The following is a 16,531-nucleotide window of genomic DNA, read 5'->3' as shown; positions in this document are numbered from 1 at the left end:
AGATATTATGCCCAGTAAATCATATAGGATAACAACTACTTACAGTTCTTTTACATTGCATTAGATATTGTAAGCCACGTAGAGATGATTTAAAGTAAATGGGGGGAGTGTGGATAGGTTGTATACAAATGCTATATGTGCCATTTTGTTGTGAGGGACTGGAAGACACAAGTATTTTGGTACCCACGGGGATCTTGAAACCAACCCACTGTGGGTATCAAGAATGACTGTATTAAATACATCCTTGAAGTATTATTATTACTAAAAGAGGATGATTTTTACATCACATACACAAATGAAATACAAGCTTGCAACATACTATGCACCATAAAATCCTTATGAAATGTTATACACTCCGATATTTTTAAGGGTTTTGTGTGTGTGTGTGTGTGTGTGTGTGTGTGTGTGTGTGTACATGCACAGTGGCACACGTGTAAGTGCAGGTTTCCCTGGAGGCTAGAATATGGCATTATATCTCCTGAAGATGGGGTTATAAGTGAGTGTGAGCCACCCAACTTGGGTTTTGGGATGAGCACCAAACTTGGGCCCTCTCCAAGACCAGTATGTCTTCTTAACCACTGAGCCATCTCACCACGGGGACCTCTTTACTGTAGTTAATTGTTCCTTTTTGGGTTGTGACTATGGTGTGAGAACCCTATAGAGTTAACATGCTGAATGAAGACACTGGATCAGAAATCAGGTACTGAGCTAATGTTTACAGATATTTTGAAGATATTCTGAAACTTAATTAATCAGAGAATTTGCAGATCAAATAGCCAGAGCGTATAACAGCTTTAAAGCAAAAGAGATGATGATAAATCTAGATTTCTCTGTTGTTTCTTTTTCCCTTGAGTGTTTTGTAGGAGTTTGAATGCTGAAATTCATTCTGACCACTGCAAATCACTCAATAGGAATCTCAGTGTTTGTATGTGTATTGTAAAAACGGCTTTTAGGGAGGGTATAGATTCCATTACATTCACCTGTTTTTGCATGGTTTGCTGAGCTTTATTTTTACAACTGTGACCGTTGTCACAACTGCATTTTAGAACACACACATGCTTCCCACTTTCTCCATGTTTCTTTTCTTGCCTCTGGTTCCTTTTAGGAAAAGGTATGTTTCAGTAGCCTGACGTTCCTGGGTGTCATCATTTCCTCACCTTTCCTGATGAATGAAGTGCAATGCCAGGGGATCTCTCTGGGGGTCATCTTCTTTGCTCTGAGGCTCAGGAAAGAATACTCGCATGTGACCTCCAGAAGGTAACATGGGCTCCTCTGAACATTTATAGGTATGGCTGGGGCTTAAGAGGAGCTTCAGGATGAAGGTTCACAACTAATTTGGAGACTAGCCTGTCATGTTTTCATATCTGCTCATGAGTATATTTATTCCCTTGAGACCAACACCAAATAAACACAACACCAAACCTGCAGTAGATAACAATTTTTGGGTGGCAGGCTGTATTCAGTGTTGATCAAGTCTGACTCATCCTGTATATGCAGCAGAGCACCTGCTAGGCATGCCCTAGAGTTCCACTGGGGTTGAGTCAGAGTTGGAGGAGATGCCAGTCTAGCCCTGAAGGCACCAATACTAGGGAAGATGTGACATGTAAATAGGCACATCATAGAATAGTGCAAATACTGAAGCCAGCCAAAGAAAGACACTTCACTCAGGTGCCGAGTCTTGACAGGAGGAAGCTACATCATAGCCTAGAAGGGGCATATGCATATGAACAGTATGTGAGTGAGTGGGAACTGAGGCAGAGAGAAAGAATAATCTGAGTTGGGAGGTAGTGTTGCTAGGGAAGCAGATGGACGACAAGCCAAAATGGAACCAAGAGTTCCCTGCGTGTTGTTTTATGATTTCTGAAACCTGATTCTTTTTTAATTCTGACTAGGGACTTGCAGAGGACAGGTTTTTAGGGGCCCCAACACCAGTCAGATGGTTTTCTGTTGCCATCAGTCATAAAAAAAAATAATTGTAGAAGTTAGGTGACACCCTAAAGCTGAGGTCTCCAGAATAGTATGTATAAGCCATCAGAGCCTGAACAGTTGCTTTTGGTGAGCTTAAGATGGGAAGAGCTCAATGTGTAAAGGACATGCTTGCTTTTAAGGAGTTCATACAAAAAGGAATGTAAAGCATCCAATTTACAGTTTTTATGGTCACTACATTTTAAAATGACGGTATTTTTCAGTACGTAAAGAATAAAATGTTTCAGTATAGTGAGTTAAGTAAAATATACGTTTGCAATTAGTTGAACCTACTTTTTAAAAATTAAGTGTGTGGCTTTCACTGTGTTACAGTACTGCCCTAGGGAAATAATTTTACCAACTAGGCTGAATTTTGCTTTTATTTCACCTTAGTTTTTATATCATTACAGCCAGGGGAACAAGACATTTTTATGTCATCTGTGGAATGTGAGCTTGATGGACTTACTGAGAAATTCTTTTCCTTGCTCCTGCTGGGTGACTGTGACTGGATTGGTTGGGCCTTCTCTGGGTGTGGTTTCCTTTGGGTGGTACACTGGCAGGTTGGTCTGAGGTCAACTTGCTTTTAAACTGTGTTCCACTCATACAATATTATGCTGCTAAATCAGAATAATAATGGCATTCTTCTAGTATTTACAGGAAAAAATAATACAGAAGGAAAATAAATCTTTATGGAGTATAGAAAAAGTTTCAGAAGCCTTGATATGAGCTTCTGTCTTTCTGCTTCATCAAGCACACACACACACACCCCAAAAAGCGGAAGAAACTGAGGTAGAATTGAGTAATTTATCCAGGCTCAACAGCATTACTATATAGTTTTTCACCTTTCATTTTTTAAAAAGTTACCATTTTCTATGCCTGTGAGTCAATAAAATATGTATTGAGGGACCTTACATTCAGCCACGTGTTAGTTGATGGCATATCCCAGATCTTCTCACTTCCATCATACTCGTGCCTGAACCCGTTTGAGAACCAGTTGAATAGGATAGCTGTGGGAGCTGGTCTGGGAAGTTTGGAATTTTTCTAAATGCCTTCTCTACTGATTTGTCTTAGGACAATTTATTCTTTGCTGGAGGATAGAACGTCTTGCCAAGATCTTTCCTCTAGATTGTCTTCTCTTGGTACTTCCTTTCTTATGGACAGACATGCATTTAGGAAGCCGTGTAATGTGTCTGAAGTTGGCTTAGTCAGTAGCAAATCAGAAAAAAAGGATACAGAAAGTCTTCACTGATATTTTACCTGGCTCTGGTAGTCTTTTTTTTTTCCCACTATGGAACACATCAACCTAAAAACAGAGATGTCCAAAGAAGAACTCATCCTGGTCTCTGGAGTCCCACTTTTCTTATCATCTACCGCTTCCCCACCCCCAAGGTTTGTTTTCCTGAAATCAGTTGAGATGGTTCATCATATAACTCCCAGCTAAGAAAGATGAGTCCCAAGGAATAGCATCCCTTCATTCAAGAAATTTATGGACTAATAGAAAATATTGAAAAGTGAGAAGCGTTGGCCATGATAGAAATATAGAAACTGATGTTTCTTAGTCTTCTAATTTCAGTTGCTTAATGAAATAGATGTTTCTTGCTCATGTTAGCTCAGTATGAATGGTGAAGGGGTTTCTAAACCTGTGATCCTCATCCAGGCTTCTTCCATGGTGTGACTCACCAATCTTTTGGACATTTTCTGCTATCTACCTACTCCTTTGCTTTTGGCCAACAGAAAAAGGAAGAGAGATGACATGGAAATTATGCCAAAAACTTATGTTGCAGGCCCAGAATACATGAATTCCCCTCACATTTCTTTGATTAAAGCCCAACCATGTAGCCCAACCCAGGCAAAAGAGACTGGGAAGTGTGGCTTTTCTATGTTCTCAAGAAATGCATATCATGGTTTGGTTTCTTTCCTATTATTTTGAGTAACAAGTACTCAGATACTCACAGCCTTTAAATATTAGCTCAGTTGTTGGAGCAGTACCATTTTCTTTGTATTGTTTTTTTGAGGCAGGGTTTCTCTGTTTAACAGCCCTAGCTGTCCTGGAACTAGCTCTTGTAGACCAGGCTGGCACACTTCCCAATGGGATTTTGTGACATGAGGGTTTTTTAAATTATTACCTTTACCTTTTAAATTTTTTTTACTTTTTAATTGGTTTTTATTGAGTTCTACATTTTCTCTGCTCCCATCCCTGCCTCTCCCCTCCCCTTCAACCCTCTCCCAAGATCGCCATGCTCCCAATTTACTCAGGAGATCTTGTCTTTTTCTACTTCCCATGTAGATTAGATCTATGTATGTCTCTCTTAGTGCCCTCATTGTTGTCTAGGTTACTGCTGCTGGATTGTTGCACTGGGGAAATCTGTGTCCTACAGAACATGACAGTGTATGGCTTTGCAGGTAGGGGTGCAGCAAACATATATACCTGATGGGAGGTACTTGTGGGTGGGGTATGATATGGAGTATTATCACAGCTTCTTTTTTTTATTGAAAATTTCCATCCCCTCCCCTCCCCCTACTCCTCCCGGGTCCAGGAAGGTGAGCATCTAAACAGACTAGGCTCCCACAAAGCCCATCCATGCAGTAGAATGAAAAACGAGTGTCATTGTCCTTGGCTTCTCAGTCAGCCTCCACCATCAGCCACATTCAGAGAGTCTGGTTTGATCACATGCTCCATCAGTCCCAGTCCAACTGGCCTTGGTAATCTCCCATTAGATCAGTCCCACTGTCTACTGTGGGTGGACACACCCCTCGCGGTCCTGACTTCCTTGCTCATGTTTTCCCTCCTTCTGCTCCTCATTTGGACCTTGGGAGCTCAGTCCAGTGCTCCAATGTGGGTCTCTGTCTCTATCTCCATCCATCGCCAGATGAAGGTTCTTCTTATTTAGCTTCTCTAGGATCACGAATTATCACAGCTTCTTTCCACCAAAGCAGTGAAATAGATCTGATGACGTGCCTTTTGTTTGTCAGAAGCCATTTAGGCTGGGGGTCTCTTGAAATTGTGCTAGTGAAATGTTTGTGCAGAGGAGCATGCTGCGTCCAATTATCTGTTCTCATTTGTTTTTACTGGGTTATTGCCACTTATGAAAAGCTGTGCACAATTCCTTACCCTGAGGGAAGATCCAGGAGCCATTTGCTCTTCAGATTAGTCCATTAGTTTATTCATGTACCCTGACAGTTTTGTGTTAGTGACAATGAAAAGATTAACTGTGTTTACTTTTAAAAATTCTTATTGTCAAGAAGACTTCATATTTTTATGGAGGATTCACAATTTTCATTTAGGAATGAGCAGATCTAAGGATCTGTAGCTGACTGGGACCCTCACATTTCATTAAGGCCTTGCATGTCAGTTGCAATCGTTAGACTGAATTCTGAGTAATATTACTCCTCACCTTAAATTCTAGACTTGGAACTTGATAATAAGTGCCAATTCTATTTTTATTCATATTTTCAATAAACATTTGAGTCTAAAACATGCATTTAAACGAGTATTACAAATGGCTTTTCAGAACTAACATGTCAGGTTTGTGCCATAGTACCTGCTATATAAAACTGATAGACAGGGATGGCAAGATGCCTTAGCAGGTCCCAAGTCTGAACAACTAAGCTTGATCTGTCAAGTCCTATATAGTGGAAGGGGAGAACTCCTATAAACTGTCCTCTGACCTCCATGCATTCTTTGTGGCACATGAATGCTCATATACATATGTGCACAAACACACAATAAATAAATGTAATAAAAAATTGGTAGACATTCAAAGAATCTTTCTAAAGAAGCATTGCAGCTTCCTTTTGGGGACAAACAATGTCCCCAGAAATCTGCTGCTTGCTGCTTGCTGCTGAGTGAGAGAGAACCTTGGCTCTGGAGTATAAATGTTATGCCACCAAAACTTGGAGAAAAAACTAGAACAGCACACACAGTTGAATTCACCACATAAGTAACCACAAACAGACTGTGTCCAAGTTCCGGTGGACTTCGAAATATACTGGGAGCCAGGCATTTTAGAAAAGGTGAAGGAAGTCATTATAATTTCTTGGGGATTGGTTTGGCACTGAAATTGAGATTAATGGTGTCCTCTCTGAATAGCGTATTAAAAACAAGCATGCGTTGGAAATATAAAGATGACTTTGTTCCAGGAGACTGGAAAGAGTAGTTCAAGGGCAAGGGATTATTCTCTGGCCTCCTGATAACAAAAATGTGTACAGAATCAGTGCTTTGCTCTCTACCCCCACTTCCTGCTACTGGCCTCTATTTTTCTATAATTTGATATGATTAGTGTGGAATAGGCTCGTCCCTTGAGCCCAGCCTGGCTGGAAAGGAGAGTGTAGGCTTCTAGGCTTACTCCCTCAGGCCCTGCTGCATTCTCAGTTGCTGCCTTATAATGGGCATAGCAATGGCTGTGAAGATGTCCATGTCCTAATACCTGTAACCTGTGAGTGTATTGTTTTATGTGCCCAAAGGGACTTTACAAATGTGACTCAGTGAGAGATATTTTGATGGAGTGGTTTTCCTGGTGGGTCCCATTTCATAACAAAGTTCCTTGTTAATGGGAAAGAAAAGCAGAAAAGAGAGTGGGCTGTTCCACCAATGATTCTTTGAAAATAGGAGTAGGGGGAGCACAAACTACAGCTGCAGGAGCTGGAAAAGGCAAGGCAGCAGCTCCCCCCACTAGATATATTCATTCTGTGCCTTTGTAGACTACATGTGGCTGAAGACAGCTATGAATGCAGCCCAATGCAAAATGATAAACTTAGGACATTATGAGATTCTCATGGTTTATTTATTCACTCTTGTAATTTAATTACATTGTTTAAGAGCTTGAACTTGGTAGATGACAATTGCAATATCAAAAGGCTGGACATGCTCTCAAGACTTCAAAAAAGTAAAGCAGATCTGCGTAACCATGTTAGGTATCTTCAAACCTCTGAGAATGGTCAGAGAACAATGGGCCAACCAGCTGAGACTGAAGCCTTCTAAACTGTGAGAGAAGAAACGTGTGACTGAAACAACCATGTTGGTTGTAACAAAAAAGAAAGCAACCCAGTCTGAAGCAAGTGCTGGTGAAGTGAGATGGCCTGAAGGGTCTAAGTGCCTGCTGGTCTCCAAGCTACCACCAAAGAGGCCACAGTCAGCCAACATGATCCCATGAGGTTCATCTGGTTATCCTCAGTGTAAATATTAAGAAACACGGGCTAGGGATATAGCTGAGTAGTAATATACTTTCCTTTTACTGGAAGGTTTTAGGTTGTAGGTTCAGTAGCTCAGTAGAAGGGGGAGAGGGTTAGGAAATTTGTGATCTTCTTGCCTCAGTCTCTCCAGTACAGAGAATATGGCCATGTGCCAACATGCGTTACTTTGTTCTCCCCTTCATTGAGTCATTCAGAATCAAGTCAATTACTTTTATTGGTTAACATGTTTCATAGAAAAAATGTAGGAAATGGGTAAGAGTTGTAAAAAAATGAAATGTACTTTTCTATACATTATTATTTTATATAATTTTAATTGTATGCCCAGCATTTGTACCAGTAAAAGTAAATATAATGAAAATTAATAACATTTTCAAAGTAGAAATATTCCCCTTAGAGATAATGTAATCACAGTATTAGAAGTCCTATCTCCTTTGTTGTATTAAAAAACAGCATTTGTAGTAAAAAAAAAATTAAGTATAAATAAACAAAGTCGAAGACAAATAAAACTAGGCATAAATAAACTCATGATACTCTTCATAGATGTCCATCACTGGATAGTACTGTCACATAGGAAGGAGTGTCTTGGAGAACCTGAGACATTTAGACCTTTTGTTTTGTTTTGTTTTTCAACAAAGGGTTCTGTGAGTTCGAGGCCAGCCTGGTCTACAAGAGCTAGTTCCAGGACAGGAACCAAAAGCTACAGAGAAACCCTGTCTCGAAAAATCCAAAACAAAACAAAACAAAACAAAACTTGTGTTTTTTTTTTTTTTTTTGATGTCTTCAGATTTGGTGTTTTGAAGTTTGCTCTTTTTAATTTCAATGTCTCCTTTCCCTTGCTGATAAACCATGATGTTTCTTTCTGGTTCTTATTCTACTTTTTCCTTCCCTGCTTCCATTTGGTATGTAAGTATGGAAAAAGTGGAAGACTTCATGGCCTTGGGGGAGGTTGGAAGGAAGGATCTCCAGTCTAGAAGTGAAAAGGATGTAAATAAGTCAACTTCTGCCTTATCTTCTTCACGTAGTCTTTGACCTATTTCTAAGGTTTTTGTTCGGTTCCATATAATCTCTCCTCTTCTTTTTGGATTCGGCTGAGTCCGGATGTTATTTAAAAGTTTAGCCTTTCCACATACTGAGCAATTTCCATTTTTCTTTTAATTGCATAAAGTTCATACAAGTCATCTGCTAACATTAACAGTTTCATTTTTCCATCTTAATATTTTGATAAAATAACACAATCACAACAGATTTTTAAATGAAATATTAGCCAAGTTGCTGTGCACCTTTTGGCTTCTCCTTCTGGTTCACACTGCCTTGTGCTGAGAAGAGTTTCTGTGCATCTTTCTACACACAATAGCTTCAAAACCATATAGGAAGATGTTAAAAAAAAATTGCACACATGGTACCAGGCACACCTGAAATCACCTGAATTCTCTAACCTGAACTTTGGTATGCATCTTGGGCTCATTGGGAAATACAAGAAAAGAAATCTGACTGTGAAGGGTGACCTAGCATTTGGAGTAATTTAGATGAAAAGGACTGATTTTTCTGGGACTGGAGACATGGATATTATTGTAGTTGAGATTCTCAGCGAGGATAGGAAGGACTGTCTCAGAGGAAAACAAATGTGTCTTGGGCTGCCTGCTGGTTTCAAAGGCCACCTTCCTTTACAAGATTTTTGCTTGGCTCTGACGGAATGAGGAGGCTAAACAGTTAACCACATGCCCATGGAAGATGTATAGAAATGCAGTAAATATGGCTCTGAGTCCTGTTTCATTCCTAGTGGGCCCAATGGGGCAAAAACGGAAGTTGCTTCCAAGGCAGAAGGGGTTTGGGAGTTGGACAAATCCTTGCTAATGATTTATGAGGGAAGAAGCTGATCTTTTCAGGGCACTAATGGGAGAGTAGCTATAATCATGGGCCTGGGAAAGACTGAGGACAAGGTGGTAAACTGGAGTGTGAATGGTTTTTGCAGGGGTGGGTGGGTAGGAAGGAATCATTCAGACAGAGTCTACCTGGAATAGAAGTTGTGTTTGTATAGTGATTGAAGTAAAAAAGAGCTAAATGCTTTGTATGGGCTTGTCTTGGGTAGGACTATAACAGCAGGCCAGGTCCTAGAAAACTCAATGCTGTGTACTTTTATGTGTGTGTGTGTGTGTGTGTGTGTGTGTGTGTGTGTGTGTGTGTGTGTGTGTGTGTTGGGAATGGAACTCAGGTTCTTACTCTTGTTAGAGAAACACTCTATTGCTAAACTGTACCTGGAGCCCAGTAGTGTGCATTTTTGTACAGAGTCACTACATTTGAGGGAGAGTCTGTGTCTTTATGCCAAGTGAGGTTTGATAGTTGGCAAGACAAGAGATCATGACATTTGTTCAGGATGGAAACTGATATCTTGCTTTTGATGCTGGGTGTTTCCCAATCAAATCTAAGGTCTGTCACAGGTGGTTCTCAATCTCATCCTAACAAGTCAGGAAACATGCTCTTTAGCTAACAACAGCCAAAATAACTTTTTCAAATCCCAGACAGTGCCCAACAGCAATATCCTCATCAGACACGTGATCAGATTCTGAAGCTGTATAACTCATGTGACATGATATATTTATTCCTCATGTAGTGTTAGCCACAAACACCTTTTTGGCAGAAAAACATCATTTTGATATTTGTACAGTAAAGACATGATGAAGTAACATAGGCATCTTTGGAATGTGGTTAGTGGTTTTTCTCGAAGCCAATGGTTTGGGAAAATGTGGTGGGTGCTATGGCTTTTGAGACCACCTTTAAGAACTTCATCACTTTTCTGTGGTTGAAGAGGCCTTGCTCTTGACATTAACTGAACTCCAAGAGGTGTAACTCCTCTTTCGCTTGCATTGAAAGCAAGCATGTATGATTGTAAGAATTAATGTTTGACATAGAAAGGAAGTGGAATCAGGAAACATGCCAAGATGAAATTCATCAAAATGACCGAAGTACCACTCAGTTTCCTCCAGGAGCAAAGAGTATGGAATTGTTATTTGAATAACTTGATTTTCTTTATAAAAAAATAGAAAGGTAGGATCTTATAATTTTCCCAACAATTCTGAAGTCTAAAGTAAGTGGATTAGGCTCAGCCATTGTGTAGAGGTATGTTTCCCACTTGCATATGTTGATTAAATCATATCCTGTGTGTAAATAATCTTAGGACTTATCTGTCTTTGTGTATGGTTCTCTAGGCTTAAATCTGAATATTTACTATGTTGGGATGGCAGTGATATACTCAGGATTCAATTTGTGTTAAGGTAGAACTATTTTTGCTATGATCTGTTCCCATCGTTCACAAAATTCTGCCACTGCTGGTTTAACATGGAAGTATACCATCACACTTTTCCCCCTGGAAGTGAATCCTGTTTCAGATATGTGTTGTGGAATAGAACAGGGAAGTGTGCAATAGGTTGGACTCTTACTGTGCTTATTCTTCCTCCTCATTCTCTTCCTCTTTAATGTACCATGTTTGGGAGGCTATCCACAGACTATTTTATCTTTTATATATTTCTATTTTAGTATTGGCCATAGCTTCTTGAAATCACATGTTTAAAATGAAGATTAAAAGAACATTGAAATCCGTGTTGTTCTGATAGTGTTTTACCAACTTTTCAACCATCCTAGAAGAGATAGCTTTGTGGTCCAACCAGTTTTGGGAAATCTCACGGGATTGGCTACAGTTTCAATGTCTTCAGTTTTCTGCAGCCAGGGACTTGAACAGAAGAAGTGGGAGGATTGAGCTTGTGAAATTTAGATTGTCAGATTCCCATGCATGCCAGTCAGTGTGCATTTATAGAGACAACCAAAGAGATAGCTGCCCAGACTCAGACAATTATAGGTGTGTCCTGTTTTATACAACAGCTGCTGCCCTCAAACCGGCTTGTCAATCAACATGATCATGAGAGTGGGGGAGGGAAGAGACTCTGATTAAAGAAATCCATGGTACACCCTTTACTTTCTCTATCTCCTGGTAAGCCGAGGATCTCTTAATCATATATTCTTTAAGGAGATGTTTGTAGGCATTGTTATTTGGCTGTATTTCTCTAGGAAAAGAAAAAAGGACCCTTTGAAATCTTTGATCCCTACTGTATAAGGAATGCAGAAAGTACTCACAAGGCATCTCACTATATTGTTATATTTCCTGGCTTTTTACTTTTGTGCAGTGGTTGATGTTTGATTTGTTAATGGGTAGAATGACAATATTGCAAGTACCTTGTACATAGACCTAAGGCAGAATTCATGTGTATTGTGTGGAACTGAAAGTTGTGAGGGAGGACATTTGTCAGGGAGTGAGAACAGAACCTGGTTCTCTCCTATTCTGGAAGAGTTACATTCCATTGCCATGGCCTCATTAATCACACTGTGTGGAAGATGACGCTTGTCTTACTTGTTTGGTTGGTCATCGTCAATATCTGTTTTCACTGGTGTTTAAAGTGTGCTTTGCAACAGTATGCTTTTAGTGGTGTGTGTACTTACATTATTATTGATTGTTACTTAAGCAAATCTAGCAAATTAATTTTCAACCAAGTAGTTGGGACAAAAGCTGTCAATTAAATAATATGAATTATAATTCCATATGAAACAATAATTTAGATCAGCAAAATTATTCACATCTGACTTGACTTTGAAATTTGTTTTCACAATTTTGTTTTTCAGGATAACCAAGCCACTAACTTTTGCTGATTGTGTTGGAGATGAACTTCCTTTAGGATGGGAAACTGTATATGATAAACAAATTGGAATTTATTACATGGACCACATAAATAGTAAGTACAGTGCCACATTTTCATTGCTATATGTGAGTTTTCTCTTTTGCTTGTTTTGTTTTTCAGGTTTTTACATATAATCTCAAACATGATAAACCCTTGCTTTGTGAAGCAAAATGATTATGGTGCCCAATGAAATATTAAGGTTTTGTAATATGGTATACTAAGTTTTCTCTAGCTGAATTCTAAATACACAAAGTAGGCATATAGTTGTACCTCAATTCTGGTTTTACTGTTTCCTATAAGGAACAAATTTCCAAGGCATCCAGGAAACAGGAAAACTTCTCATGCTGATTGCAAAGTAGAACTTAGAAGTTCTTAGAAGTTGACATGATTGTCCTTCCCTGATAGACGTCTGGAGACATTTCTTATAGCCAGGCCTGGGAGAGGTGCTGTTGGCATGTTGTGGGTGGAAACTAGGGCTGCTTCTCAACATCCTATATTGCTCAGGATGACTGCACCATACAGAATGAACATACTCCAAATGTGAGTAGAGCTGAGATGTGGAAACCCACAATCAGAGGCTGTACCTCATTCAATCTAGTCTTTGCTCTTGGTGTTCTGCATCTTCATCAGCCTTTTTTGACCAATACTCAATTAAAGGTTCCATTTCTGACTCTCTTTGCATTTTAATTCTAGCTTCTATCAGTACTTTTGTCATTGTTATTTTGCCATGGGCCATGTAGCTTGGCTTTGCCTTGACTTGCTTTATTATGTATAGGTCCGAAGATCCACATTGTTCTTTACCTTAGTAACTTTGAAGGTCTTTCCCATGCTGGGCTTGTGGGGCTGACTTCTTGGGTCTAAATCTTTGTGTCTTAGATTTCGGAGCAGTGGAGCTTTCCCATGTGGGTCTCTGAGCCTCAAGCAGTGCAGCTGTTTCAAAGTCTAGTCAGTGATGATTAGAGAAGGGGAATAAGTACTGTCCTAGCCCTGTTACCCTTCTAGGCAGGTATCTAAGTGTCAGGAAGCTTTAAGGGGCAAGTAGGTGGGGAGAGTGTTTCCAAGGAGGTCTTTGGAATAGTTTCTCTCTCTCTCACCCTCTTTCATTCCCTCCCTCCCTGCTACCATCCCTCCTTCTGTGTGGATGTGTGTGTATGCACGTATGTAAATGACAACATTTAATATACCTTTTTAGCTCTGTAAAGTAAAATTCATAGATCATAAAGGAAAATAATTAAAAGTAAACAGTGCAATCCTCCTCTGTCGATTTGTAAAACACTCTCATTTGACCCAAAGGGAAACCCACCTCCTTAAGCAGTCATCCTGCATTCACCTCCATCTCTTTCTTCCCCCTATCAGTCTGGTTTTTTTTGTCCCTTCTGCTTTGCCTATTCTAGACATTTCTTTTTTTTAAATATTTATTTGTTTATTATGTATACAATATTCTGTCTGTGTGTATGTCTGCAGGCCAGAAGAGGGCACCAGACCTCATTCCAGATGGTTGTAAGCCACCATATGGTTGCCAGGAATTGAACTCAGGATCTTTGGAAGAGCAGGCAATGCTCTTAAACACTGAGCCATCTCTCCAGCCCCTAGACATTTCATATCAATGGGCTCAAACACTATGAACCCTATTGGTTCTGGCTTCCTTCAATTAGCATTGTGCTTCTGAGACTCCTCCATATTGGAGGCTCTCCATGCTATTTCAGCATATCTTTATGACCCCTGGCATGTTGTGGGAGGGAGAACTCAGAGTAGGAATTCTTTGAAGATAGGAGTTAGGTTGATTCCCATTGTGACTAAGCTGGTGAAGCTAGGTGATACTACTTATGGTGGAAAGGAAAGCCTAGAATGAAGCAATGTGTGCTGTGTATTTTCTGACATGGTCTTGCTTTGGAGAGTGAAAGGCCATTGTGTGAGAATGAGCTGTGCTCTGAAGACTAGCTTAGAGTTACTTAGATCTGTGTAGGAGTTGAAGTCAGGAAGCAGATGAGAATCACAGGCTGGAACTCAAGAGAAAGATTAGAACTGGAGATATATCTGGGCTCTTCCCAGGCCTGCAGAATGAGAAGGCAGAAGTGGGAAATGTCACAATTTCAACTGTCAAGAGATATAAAGGTCAAGATAGAATAAGAAGAGGAGAGGAACAAGCTCAGTTAAGGACAGCAGTGTGTATATTACCCCACATTAAAGAGGTCTGGAAGAATAATGCTATAAATGCCCTATATAGTTCTAAGCTCATTTAGGTTCATTTTATCCAATGTGTATTTTCTTGTATTATCTTTCCTTTCATCTCTGTAGCATTTTCTTTTCTGAGCTTTTGATACCATTGTAGAAGGTGGGCCATTCTTCAGAAAGGTTCATGATGTAGAACCTTCCATATTGTGCAATGTTGTAATTAATTAATTGAGTAGTCACGTAAAACGCCTGTCACTCAACTTGCAGATGTCACCTTGAACTCACTTGTTTGTGATTTTGCCCTTTTCATTTCAGAGCTTACCCAGATTGAAGATCCAAGGGAGCAGTGGAGGCGAGAACAAGAACGCATGCTAAAGGAGTATTTAGTTGTAGCCCAGGAGGCTCTCAATGCGAAGAAAGAAATCTACCAGATCAAGCAACAGCGATTTGAGCTAGCTCAGGAAGAATATCAACAGCTGCACAAATTGTGTGAGGATGATAGCCGCTCATATACCAGCTGTGAGTTGACTTGTCTCCTTCAATGAATATGTTTCTTTAAGGCTCTCTCTTTGCTGAGTTCTCTGAACCATAGTCAGCTTTATTTGGGCGAGACAGCTTTGTAAAGTCTCAGTCACATACTATTAGACAATCTATATTTATTAAGATGTCTATGTTGTATACAGATTCTAGAGTATGGTGACTAACAAAGAAAGATCAGGTGTGAATGGTGTAAAGTAAGCGGTTGAAGGCAGTGATGTGAAACAATCTCCTATTTCGTGATTGTCAGATTTTACTTGGAGGGTTCCACTTAGAGATGGCTGCAGTTAACACTGCTTGACTGAAATGATCTCTTGAAAAAGTTGCAGATGGCTCCATAAGTACGGAATGGGGAGATCCAGGAGTCTGCAAATATGTCAATCTCCTGTCTGTGTAAAGGCTGTTCCTAGGCTTTAGATATCATTAGGCTTTAGACTTGTTGGGCAGAACATTGAAGGAGAAAAAACCCAGTCTAATCCAGGTTTCTCTGATCCTTAAATAAGAGGCTCTCCTCTACTAGTCTCAAAAGGAACCTTGGTTAGTTTAAAGACTGTCAGCGATGGGCTTTCATTTTACAAACACTTAGCAGGCATCTAAGTGTTGAAGGAGCCAGGTTCAGTTTCAAAAGACTAAGCTTTTTGTAACATGATCAGTCACTATTTGAACATGCTTGACCCTTCCCAAAAGAATTGCCTGTGCAGGTATACCTAGCCACCATTGTTCTGGGTGTCAATAATCTTGGAGAGAACATATAAACTTGGTAGTACTAGGTTTTGTTTTTATCAATAAAATCTAGTTGAGACATGGGAGTGGGGAAAATGACTAATGGCACTGCTTTATTTGATGCTGGTAATGGAGCGTTGACCACTAAAGATATAATCTTAGCTTTTTTTCTGTGTTGTAATTCAGAATGGAATTAAGGCCAAATGGTCATATGTTTTGTGTTCTTTTTTTTATTGCAACTACTTCTGAAGGTGCAAAGCTTAGAAGCTAAGGACTTTGGGGAAGGGTTTGCTTCTGAAGCAGGAATTAAAGATATTTCCATTGCTATGTTTCTTGAGGGAATAGAGGCAACTCAGGTATAATGATGTGTTGTTTCCAAGTCATCTTATCTTTTGATCATAAGATACTGGTTTATTTTTTAAACTTTCCAGCAGAAAGTGATAGGTCAACTGAGCACTGAGCTATAGAAGCTTCCTTTTCTCTACACTTTTCTTTTAAGGCGGTGCTCTAATTTTGGTAACAGAGCAATACTGGCTTCATAAAATGTATTGACAAGTATTGCCTCTCCTCCTCGAAAGAGTTAATGAAGATTTGATATCTACACTGCCATAACTTCACCAAAAAAAAAAGTCCTGGAGCATGAAGTTCAACTGGTCTCTACAATATTTTTTTTGAGACAGGGTCTTTCGCTGAATCTAGGGCTCCCCGATCAGGTTAGACTAGCTGGCTAGTCTACCATGTGGGTCCTAGAAATCCAATTCAAGTGCTTGGGCTTGGCAACAAGTGCCCCACCCACTAATCTATCTTGCTACCCCTTTCTCTGTTTTAATTTTTTAAGAACTGAACTGTAGGTTAATGATTTAAAACTTTCTTAATTTTTACATAATTTTTAAAAATATAAATTTTTCTCCCTCAAAATTTAGTATGCTGTTTTTCCTTTCATTTTTTATGTGCTTCAGAATAATTTCTCAATTTTTATAAATTAAATTTGACTCATGGGTTCTTTAGAAGTAAATTGCTGGACTTTAAAAAGATGCGCAGTTGCTGCTGATTTATTGCTATTGAAATATTGCTGATCTACTTTGCTATTTATTACTACTAATCTATTGCTCCCAGAAACTATACTAGGTAAGATTTCGTTCTTTTGAGATATTTTAATGGCCTAGCATGTATGGCTATCATAGTATCAGAAGGTTACAGACTTAGAGCCT

At 39.5% G+C, this 16,531-nt stretch overlaps 1 protein-coding gene across 2 annotated transcripts in view; it reads left to right on the top strand.

Annotated features, from left to right (window-relative positions):
- The window catches only part of LOC121444478 (protein WWC3-like), a 109,497-nt gene that overhangs the window by 25,343 nt on the left and 67,623 nt on the right, over nt 1-16,531 (top strand). For both annotated transcript variants that reach the window (XM_041646287.1, XM_041646286.1), the window contains exons 2-3: nt 11,830-11,939; nt 14,376-14,579. In XM_041646287.1, coding sequence (XP_041502221.1) covers nt 11,830-11,939; nt 14,376-14,579 — 314 coding nt within the window. The remainder of the gene's footprint in view (nt 1-11,829; nt 11,940-14,375; nt 14,580-16,531) is intronic.

Source organism: Microtus oregoni, unplaced genomic scaffold, assembly GCF_018167655.1.
Source record: "Microtus oregoni isolate MIOR12 unplaced genomic scaffold, Mior012 000127F_ref0000509, whole genome shotgun sequence".
Taxonomy (NCBI): domain Eukaryota; kingdom Metazoa; phylum Chordata; class Mammalia; order Rodentia; family Cricetidae; genus Microtus; species Microtus oregoni.
The sequence above is the reverse complement of the archived record's forward strand: the minus strand, read 5'-3'. Positions and strand labels throughout refer to the sequence as shown.